Source organism: Lonchura striata, chromosome 1 (assembly GCF_046129695.1).
Source record: "Lonchura striata isolate bLonStr1 chromosome 1, bLonStr1.mat, whole genome shotgun sequence".
NCBI lineage: Eukaryota > Metazoa > Chordata > Aves > Passeriformes > Estrildidae > Lonchura > Lonchura striata.
The window spans coordinates 156,638,503-156,648,824 of record NC_134603.1 but is presented as its reverse complement, the minus strand read 5'-3'; the positions used below and the strand labels follow the sequence as shown (position 1 = coordinate 156,648,824).

At 64.3% G+C, this 10,322-nt stretch overlaps 1 protein-coding gene across 1 annotated transcript in view; it reads right to left on the bottom strand.

Annotated features, from left to right (window-relative positions):
• Positions 1 to 612: 612 nt before the first annotated feature.
• Positions 613 to 10,322, bottom strand: part of SCAP (SREBF chaperone) — a 60,473-nt gene continuing 50,763 nt past the window's right edge. The window contains exons 14-23 of the mRNA XM_077790073.1: positions 9,447 to 9,611; positions 8,478 to 8,673; positions 7,629 to 7,744; positions 6,549 to 7,095; positions 5,515 to 5,600; positions 4,820 to 4,902; positions 3,955 to 4,121; positions 2,345 to 2,425; positions 1,576 to 1,782; positions 613 to 997 (exon numbers count right to left, since the gene is read on the bottom strand). Of these exons, the coding sequence (XP_077646199.1) occupies positions 752 to 997; positions 1,576 to 1,782; positions 2,345 to 2,425; positions 3,955 to 4,121; positions 4,820 to 4,902; positions 5,515 to 5,600; positions 6,549 to 7,095; positions 7,629 to 7,744; positions 8,478 to 8,673; positions 9,447 to 9,611 (1,894 nt within the window). The 3' untranslated portion in view covers positions 613 to 751. The remainder of the gene's footprint in view (positions 998 to 1,575; positions 1,783 to 2,344; positions 2,426 to 3,954; positions 4,122 to 4,819; positions 4,903 to 5,514; positions 5,601 to 6,548; positions 7,096 to 7,628; positions 7,745 to 8,477; positions 8,674 to 9,446; positions 9,612 to 10,322) is intronic.

The window sequence follows — 10,322 nt, the reverse complement described above, 5'->3', positions numbered from 1 at the left end:
CAGCCCCGGTTGGGGAGCAGCCCCGGTTTGGGAGCAGCCCCGGTTGGGGATCAGCCCCGGTTGGGGAGCAGCCCCGGCCCGGGGGCAGCCCCGGGTGCTGCACCTTGTCCTGGTCCCTGGCTGTGCGCGTTGGTCCCGCTGTGCCCCCGCCCGGGTCCCTCCCCGGCGCCTGCAGGAGGGGGGCGAGAGCTCCGCCCGCTCCCAACCTGAGAAAAGCCTCCTCGGGCCCCGCAGCGGGAGGAGGAGGAGGAATGGCAGGAGGAGGAGGAAGAGGAAGGTGCTATTGCTGCAGACGGGGCGCAGGAGGGAGCCGGGCAGGGCAGCTATGCCAGGACACGTCAAGGGCAGCGCTGGCGGGGCTGGAGCCCCGCGCCCCCTGCCCCAATAAATAACTATTTACAGCGTATAAATAAATAGAGTGGGGGCAGCTGCGGCCCCGGGCGGGATCGGGCGGGGCCCTGCCGCGCCCTAAGGCACGTGCGGGCCGAGCCATGCCCGGGCCGGTGCCGGCCCTCCCCCGGCTGCCGGCCCGGGGCTGTCCGGGGGCTGCTCCGTGTCCTGCGGCGCTGCTGGGCCGGGACAGCCGCTGCCGTCCCCGCTCCTGCCCCTCCGCGCCGCCGGGGCTCCCCGGGACCGCCGGGCCGGGCGGAGCAGCCGCGGCCCCTCCCCGCTCGGTGAGCCGAGTCCTCCGGTGGCACCGACGGAGCCGAGCAGCCCGCGGCCGTGTCCCCCCGCCGGCCCCTCCTGCTGCTCAGTCCAGCTTCTCCAGCACCGAGGGCACGTAGACCAGGCTGAGCTCGCTGCCGAAGTTGCAGACGATGGCGGCGTTCTCCAGCACCAGGATCTGCCGCGCCGGCTGCGACTCGTTGCTCTTGCCCAGGTAGACGGTCTGGAGCAGGTCCCCGTAGCCGATGTCCCAGAAGGACACGCAGCCCTGGCCCCCCGTCACCAGCAGGTTGTCGGAGATGACGCCCAGGCTGGCACCGCAGCCCAGCTCCTGCGGGAGGGCGCAGAGCTGAGCTCCGCGGGCACGGTGCCCCGCGCTGGACCCGGCCCGAGCTCAGCCCTGCATGTCACAGGGAGGCTCCTCAGCCCCCAAGCGCAGCAGAGGTGTCTGCAGGGACTGGTGGGGGCCTGGAAAACCCAGCAGGACCCCTGAGGGGTGTGAGATGGAGCTGGGAAGGGGCTCAGCCTGGAGCAAAGGGGGATCAGGGGGCACCTTGTGGCTCTGCACAGCTCCTGACAGGAGGGGACAGCCGGGGGGTCGGGCTCTGCTCCAGGGAACAGGGACACGACAAGGGGAAATGGGCTCAGGGTGGGTCAGGGCAGGCTCAGGGTGGGCAGCAGCAGGAATTTCCGCATGGAAAAGGTGATGAGACTTTGGAAGGGGCTGCCCAGAGTAGCAGAGCAGCCCCCTTCCCTGGAAGGATTTAACAGCCCTGTGGATGTGAATCTGAGGACACAATCAGCGGTGGCTTTGGCAGCGCAGGGGGGTGGTTGGACTCTGTGGTCTCCGAGGGTTCTCCAAGCCAAGCACCTCCTGGTTAACCCTGCGCAGCTGCCCCCAGGTCCCACCTGCTGGATGGAGTAGAGCTTGGTGCCCGAGCTGCGGTCCCAGATGCTGATGACATCGTCCAGGCCGCTGCTGATGACGCAGGACGTGGTGCAGGTCAGGGAGGTGACGTCCCCGCGGTGGGCGAACATGTGGCTGACCCGGCTGCCCGTCAGCACGTCCCACAGGCAGATGGCCCCGTCCTGGCCGCCGCTGGCCAGCACCATGGTCTGCGGGGCACCGGGGCCGCCTCAGTGCCCGGGCACCCCGGCAGTGCCCGCTGCAGGAGCCGCCCTGCGCGGGGGCCGGAGCCCGGCGCTGCCAGCCCAAGGCTTCCCCGCCTCTCTGGGAGCTTGAGCAGGCTGGGGGAGCAGCCCAGCTCCCCCAGGAGCCCCAAGTGCAGAGGCACCCGAGTCACTCCCAGGGCTGGGAGAGCAGCTGGGGGCACACGCTGCTCTAGGGAGCGCACTGGGGACCCCCATCCTCCGGGGGGCTGGGGGCAGAGCCTCCCTGGGGGCTCAGACCCCGTTTCAGGCCTGTTCAGCCCGATCTGGCAGTGCAGGAACGGGGATTCCCTGCTCCAGAAGGACAGAGAAGCAAGAGATCTCCAGGGAATGATTGCTGAGCTCACAGGGAACTGGGGGAAAACTCTGGCTTGGCCAGGGAGAGATGCAGGGACCCAGGTGAGTGCCTCCAGCCGAGCCACGGGCTCAGGGCTGGGAGCAGGGATGAGCCAGGGCTGGGCCGAGGGGTGACCTCAGGGATGGGCTCGGGCCCAGCAGCTCCCCGTACCTGGTCGATGTACACGGCCGTGATGGCTCCCGAGTGGCCCTGCAGGGTGAACAGGCAGCACGAGTCCTCCAGCCGGAACACCTGGGGCAGGACAGGCCCAGTCAGGCTCTGGGACCAGCCCAGGTCCCACTGGCACAGCCAGGGCCCTCGGGGTGCTGCAGGGCAGGGGCACGTCAGGGCTGGCGGGCAGTGCCAGGGTGGTGACAGGGCAGTGACTGCACAGCTGAAGGGGACAGGGGACATCCCGGAACCGGGATCTGCCACTCGGGGCATGTCACAGCAACCTCATGGAATGCTCCAGTCTGGGCACACAGGAGCTGGAAAGCTGGGAAGGACCCTGGGGTGCTGCTGGATGTGATGAGCTGTGCCCAGGTGTGCAAGAAGGTAACAGCACCTGGATTGTATCAAAACCAGTGCGGCCACAAGACCAGGGCAGGGACTGTCCCCCTGTATGGCCCTGCTCAGGGGCCTCAAATCCTGGGAGCTGCTTTGGATCCTTCCTGACAGGAAGACCTGGAGCGTGTCCAGGACAGGGAATGGAGCTGGGAAGGGGCTGGAGAATTCCTGAGGGAGCTGGGAAGGCTCAGCCTGGAGCAAAGGGGGATCAGGGGGGACCCTGTGGCTCTGCACAGTTCCTGCCAGGAGAGGACAGCCTGGGGAACAGGGACAGGAGGAGAGGGAAGTTTAGGTTGGATATTGGGAAAACTTCTTTGTGGGAGAGGGTGGTCAGACACTGGAAGGGGCTGCCCAGGGCAGTGGTGGAGTCCCCATGCCTGAAGGGATTTTAAAGCCATGTCGATAGGGAATTGGGGACATGGGTTGGTGGTGGCCTTGCCAGTGCTGGGGACTGGCTGGATTTGGTAGTCTTGAAGATCTTTCCCACCCTCAATGATTCCATAACTCTTTGAAGTCACCCACTGCCAAGGCACGAGGGTTCAGAGTAGTGACACTCGCCAGGCTCTGTCCTTCAACTCCTCCCATGGCCCATCCAGGCAGAGGAACAGACCCCAGGGAGCTCCTGGAGCCACCCTCCCCGCGTGTCCCTGCAGCTGTCCCTGTCCCACTCACCCATGGGCTGTGCTCCCTGTCCCTGTCCTGGTCCCACGGGCTGTGCTCCCTGTCCCCATCCCCGGGCTGTGCTCCCTGTCCCTGTCCCCGGGCTGTGCTCCCTGTCCCAGTCCCTGTCCCAGTCCCTGGGCTGTGCTCCCTGTCCCTGTCCCCCCGGCCATGCTTGCTGTCTCTGTCCCCATCCCCCCGGCTGTGCTCCTGGTCCCCCATCCGTGTCCCTGTCCCCGTCCCTGTCCCCATCCCTGTCCCCATTCCCCCGTCCCTGCTCCCCGTCCCCATCCCTGTCCCTGTCCCCGGTCCCGGTCCCGTCCCCGCTCACGCGCAGCGTGAGGTCCTGGCTGCCGGTGACGAGGCGGCCCCCTGTCACTGTCCCCATCCCTGTCCCCATCCCTGTCCCCATCCCCGGTCCCGTCCCGGTCCCGTCCCCGCTCACGCGCAGCGTGTGGTCCTGGCTGCCGGTGACCAGGCGGCCCCCTGTCACTGTCCCCATTCCTGTCCCCCGTCCCCGTTCCCGTTCCCGTCCCGGTCCCGTCCCCGCTCACGCGCAGCGTGTGGTCCTGGCTGCCGGTGACGAGGCGGCCGGCGGCGGCGCGCAGCGCGGTGATGGGCTTGTGGTGCGCGCAGGCCACGCTGTGCGTCAGGCGGCAGCGCAGCGCGGCGCCGCGGCTCAGCTCCGGCGACGGCGGCAGGCTGCTCCGGCCCGGGCCACCTGCGGGCACGCGCGGCTGGGCAGGGCAGGGCGCCTCCGAGGGGTGGAGGCGCCCTTAAAGCCCATCCCACACCTCCCGCTGCCCCAGGTTGCTCCTTGGCCTGTCCAGCCTGGCCTTGGATGCTTCCAGGGATGGGGCAGCCACAGCTTCTCCAGGAAATTCATCCCAGTCCCTCGCCACTCTCTCAGGGAAGAATTTCCCCCCCAGTGTCCCATGTGAATCATCCCCTGTGTTCTGCTCCAGAAGCAAAGGAGCCCCGTGCCCTAACCAGTCACCCCCACGGCCCCTCTGGGCTGTGCTGTGGTTGTGCCGAGGGCTCGGGCTGTTCCCGGGCTGGGAGCAGGTGAGACAGGGAGAAAGGAGGGAGAAGTGGAAGGAGGTGAGGGCAGAGCTGGCCCTGGAAGCACATGGGAGCCTCTGGCCCCATGCCCTGGGGAAATCCAGCAGGGGGATCATGGGGAAGGGTTAGGATTAGGGTTAGGGCTAACCCGAGTGCTCCTCCCCAGCACAGGGAGCTCCCCCAGCAGCCCTCAGCTCAGCACAGCCCCGGGTGCTTTTGGAGCACTTACCACCAAAGTTACCAGCAGTTACCACCAAAGCTGAAGGGGCTGTGAGGAAGACTCAGCTACGAGGAGGAAGAGGGAGGAGGGGAAGGCAGGAGCCCAGGGCAGCCACTGACATCCCAACGCCTGCTCACCTCGGAACTGCAGGTGGTTCAAGGACGTGTGTGTCTCCAGAGAGAAGAAATCCAAGGAGCCGTTCAGCCGGGCAGCCACAATCCTGAGGGAGAGTCGTGGGGGCTGAGGAGAGGCCCCTCCCCGAGCCCCAAACCTGGGCACCCCCGGGCAATGCACGGAGCACCCACCCCCGGGAGGAGGCCGCAGGGAGCTGGGCTGGGACACTGGCCACAGCTCTGAACGGACTGGACAGTGGCAGTGCCTCTGGAGCAGCAGGGACCCAAAGGTGCCCCAGCCCTGGAACCCTCCGGACATTCAGCTGCTGCAAGACTGAGGGCTAGGAAGTGGCTGCTGGAGCAGGCCTGGAGCCAGGAAAGCTGGTGAGAGGTGGATACACAGAAGGATCAGGCTGGACGTGAGGCTGGATAGCGAGAAAAGGTGGTTGGGCACTGGATGGGCTCCCCTGGGAATGGTGACGGCTCCAACCCCGAGAGCTCAGGAGTGTTTGGACAAAGCTCTCAGGCACAGGGTGGGGTTGTTGGGGTGTTCTGGGCAGGGCCAAGGTTGGACTCCATGATCCTTGGGGGCCCCTTCCAGCTCAGGACATTCCACAACACCGATTCCAAGGAAGAGACGTCCCAGCCCAGCCTCTGCTGCCGGGAGCAGCCGTGGAGGCCGGGGCTGGGGCTCTCCCAGCACCTGCCCAAGGAGTTACCTGTTGTTGAGGAAGACGAGGGCCGTGATGCCGGATTGTCCTTCATCATTGCTGCTGCGGAGGGTCCCCTCGATGGCATCCCACACCTGGGGGAGGAGGGGTCTCTGCGGTGACACTGGCCAGAGGAGCACGGGACACGGGGAGCTGGGATCCTGAACAGCTCCCTGTGCTCTGCTGCCAGCCCCCGAGCTGAGTGAGCAGGTCACAGCTCCCTGTGCACGCTCCCAGGCTGGCTGTGTGACCTCCACCTCCCATTACTGCATCCCTGCTCCTCACCTCCACCTGTCATTGCATCCCTGCTCCTCATCTCCTGCTTCCCATTACTGCATCCCTGCTCCTCTTCTCCTGCTTCCCATTACTGCATCCCTGCTCATCTCCACCTGTTACTGCATCCCTGCTCATCTCCAGTTTCCCATTACTGCATCCCTGCTCCTCTTCTGCTTCCCATCACTGCATCCCTGCTCCTCTTCTGCTTCCCATTACTGCATCCCTGCTCCTCATCTCCTGCCTCCCATTACTGCATCCCTGCTCCTCATCTCCCCCACCATTACTGCATCCCTGCTCCTCTTCTCCTGCTTCCCATTACTGCATCTCTGCTCCTCTTCTCCACTCCGTTACTGCATCCCTGCTCATCTCCACCTGTTACTGCATCCCTGTTCCTCACCTCCACCTTCCATTACTGTGTCCCTGCTCCTCTTCTCCTGCTTCCCATTACTGTGTCCCTGCTCCTCACTCCACTCTGTGTTACTGTGTCCCTGCTCCTCACTCCCCCTCCCCATTACTACATTCCTATTCCTCACTCCACCTCCCCGTTACTGTGTCCCCATTCATCTCCACCTTCCCATTACTGTGTCCCTGCTCCTTACTCCACCTCCCCTTTACTACATCCCTATCCCTCATCTCCACCTCCCCATTACTGTGTCCCTGTCCCTCATCTCCTCCCTGTTGCTGTGTCCCTGTCCCTCATCTCCACCTCCCTATTACTGTGTCCCCATTCATCCCCACCTCCCCACTGCCGTGTCCCCGCTCCTCACCTCCAGCTTCCCGTTACTCCTGCCAGCCACGATGAGGTTCCCCTGCAGCTCCAGGCTCCAGATGGAGCTCTCCAGGTCGCCTCCCCAGGAGTGCAGGGGTGAGGCTCTGTCGCAGCCCGCGCAGGGCTCGTCCCCCGGGCTGCGCTCCCCGAGGCTGCGCCGGCGGCCGCCGCAGCCGCCCTCGTCGGGGCCGCGCGGGGCCGCGAGCCCCGGGAAGCTCCCGTTGCTCCTGCAGCCGGGGCCGCCGCCGTGCTCCTCGTACACCTTCCCCACCAGGCTGCTGAAGTCGTAGCCCGAGTCCCTGTGGCGAGCGCCCACGGCGCGCAGCCGCGGCTCCGAGCCGGCCGCCCCGGCGCGCTCCAGGAAGTTGGTGTCGATGAGGGAGCTGAGGTCGGGCTGGTCGCAGAACAGGGGGGCCGGCGGCGGCCCCAGCAGCCGTTTCAGCTGGTGGCTGCTCTCCAAGGACTCCTCCGGCCCGCTCTTGCCGTCCGGGCTGGCATCCCAGCCCTCCTGGTAGTCGAAGATGCCGCTGCTGTCCCTGCGCAGCCTGCAAGGAGGACAAAGCTCAGCAGCGCGGGGGTGGCTCCTTCCTGGGACCAGGGGCTGTGGGGACAGGGACAAGGACAGGGACAGGGCCAGGGCCATGCCTGGGCTGTGGGGAGCAGGGGCTGTGGGGCTGTGGGGACAGGGAGAGGGACAGGGCCAGGACCAGGGCCATACCTGGGTTTGGGGGAGCAGGGGCTGTGGGGACAGGGACAGGGACACGGAGAGGGACAGGGACATACCTGGGCTGTGGGGCTGTGGGGACAGGGCCAGGGCCATACCTGCGTTGGGGGAGCAGGGGCTGTGGGGCCAGGGCCATACCTGGGCTTGGGGGAGCGTGGGGATGTGGGGACAGGGCCAGGGCCATACCCAGGTTTGGGGGAGCAGGGGCTGTGGGGACAGGGCCATACCTGGGTTTGGGGAGCAGAGGCTGTGGGGCCAGGGCCATACCTGGGTTTGGGGAGCGTGGGGCTGTGGGGACAGGGCCAGGGCCATAACCAGGTTTGGGGAGCAGGGGCTGTGGGGACAGGGCCATACCTGGGCTTGGGGATGACGGTGAGGCAGTCGCCCGTCTGCGCGTCCCACACGCGGATCTGCCCCACCAGGCAGCAGCTCACCAGCAGCATCCCGTCACTGGCCAGGCACTCGATGTCCTGGGAGGAAGGGAGGACAAGCACAGCTCAGTGTGGCACCACCAAGGCCTCTGGATCTGCCCACAGTCTGGTGTGGCTGCAGAACTGCAGAGATGATGGGTTTTAGGTCAAAATTGGCTGGTTTAGGAACTGAGGGTTGCTGAGGACATGGGCATCCCTGGAAGGATCCGGGGGCAGGTTGGATGGCGCTGGGAGCAACCTGGGATAGGGGAAGGCGTCCTTGCCATGGCAGGGGGTGGAACTGGATGAGTTTCAACTCAAACCATCCTGAGATTCCAGGATCTCTGCCCAGAGACCTGAGTGTGCACTGGACTGCTGCAAATCCAACAGACTTCATCTTGTCTTGCCTCCCCTAAAAAATTCCACCCCAGTTTGAAGGCGGGCTCAGGAGCAGAGATACAGCTTTTCTGGGAGACACAGCACAGCGCTGTCACCTCGTCTGTCTGAATGCCCAGAACAGGAGGAATCCCAGGCTCATCCCAGGCTGGAAAAGCCCTCCTGAACCACTGAGTCACACCTGTGAGTGATCCCCACCCTGTCACCCAGCCCAGAGTGCCACATCCAGCTGTCCCTGGGAGCTCAGCAAGGTGCAGAGATCCCAGCAAAGCAGGGAATGGAACCAGAGGCGGTGGGAATCGCAGACAGCAAGCCCCAGGAGGAGATCAGAACACGCTGCAGGAATTTCGTGCTCCAATAACCTTTCCTCACGTGCTCCCTCCTAAGCTGGACCTACCATGAGGTGCCCCCTGAGGACCAGGGGCACGATCTCGGTCTCGGGGGGCGAGTAGCCGTAGTCGTCGCAGGGCAGGTCGCCCCGGCGCCGCCGGCCCGGCCCGTTCTGCCCGTAGTTCTTGGGGCACAGCACCCGGTAGAGGCAGAAGAGCAGCAGCACCAGCAGCATGCCCGACGCCAGGCCCAGAGCAGCCACCCTGGGGGACACACACACACCGAGGAGAGAAGGTAAGAAAATAAACTCCCGGTTTCTAGCCCACGGATAGATTTGGGAAGCCTTGTGCCAGGATTACTCATGCGCTGGTTTGAATTTCTCAGCTGAGGAAGCTTTTCAACAAATTACAGAGGTTTGTTGGAAATTAAGCGGGGGGTTAATGGGAAAATGACAATTTCTACAAGATTTTTGAGGCTTTTCAGTAAGGAAAGTAATGAGCAACTAAGGTTTTAAGAAAACACCAGCTGGGGACTGGGATAACAGAGTGTGCTCAGCACTTGCAGATTCAGGCAGGGGTTGTGAGCTGTTCTCTCCACAGAGAGGGAAGTTCCTTGCACCAGAGATTGATCTAACCCCCAGTAAATCATTATCAAATTATATCCAGGTGGTGGCTGCCCCTGGACCCCTGGCAGTGTCCAAGGCCAGGTTGGAGCACGCTGGGATGGTGGGAGGTGTCCCTGCCATGGCACAGAGTGGGACTGGATTGATTTTAAGGTCCCTTCCACCCAAACCGTTCTGGGGCTCTATGAAATCACATTTAAACCCCCAAATTGCCCTTCTGTCCTTATCACCCCGTGGTCATCCCCCCACTGCAGCAGGAGCACAGCCCGTCCCTGCCCCCAGCAGACGGAAAGCTGCCAGGAGACAGCAATGTCCCTTGGCAGGGAGCACCCCGAGCTGTGGCACTGGGCCCTCGGGAGCTTTTCTGTCTCCCAGCAGCAGGAGCAGCCCCGGGGCCGAGGCAGGACACGGTACTTGTAGAGGGTGACGTCCTGGGGGGCGCGGGGCTGCGCGGCCGGGGCGCCGGGGTCGGCCAGGAAGGGCTGGGAGCGAGAGGCCTCCTGCGGGTGCCGCAGCTCCAGGGCCTCCTGAGGCTTCAGGTACAGCGTCACGGGGATGGCCGGCAGGATGCTGATGTACCTGAGGGGCACAGGGCATCGGCTCAGGATGGCACGAGGGGGCAGCACAGCTGCTGGGCAGCCACGGCAGGAGCTGCCTCCAGCGGTGCTCTCATCTCCTCGGAAGGATCTCCTTGGAAATAAACTCCTCTGAAGTTATTCCCCAGGTTATAACCCTTCCAAGAGCCAAAAGAAATGGAGTCCTGGTGAGATCAGGTGGATCCCATGGGTTTAAGTCTAGTTTCCTGTGTGCTGCAGGCTGGGAGGTCTCACCAAGAAGCTTCTTTGGCTCTGCTGTCTCTTCCTCACATGTACTGTTTCCATCCCTTACAGATGATTGTATCAGACAACTGTGGAATTACTGAGGCTGCAAAAGCCCTCTGACACCATCAGGTCTGACTGCTCCCCCTTGTGCTGCCAAGGCCACCACTAACCTATGTCCCCAAGCCCCCCATTCACACAGCTTTCAAATCCCCCCGGGGATGGGGACTCCACCACTGCCCTGAGCAGCTGTGCCAGGGCCAGACAACCCTTTTGGGGAAGGACTCTTCCCAATACCCACCGTGACCCTCCCCTGGGAACACTTGAGGCCGTTCCCTCTCCTCCTGTCCCTGTTCCCTGGAGCAGAGCCCGACCCCCCGGCTGTCCCCTCCTGTCAGGAGCTGTGCAGAGCCACAGGGTCCCCCCTGAGCCTCCTTTCCTTGTTTTGTAAAATCTAAAACTTCACTTCCAG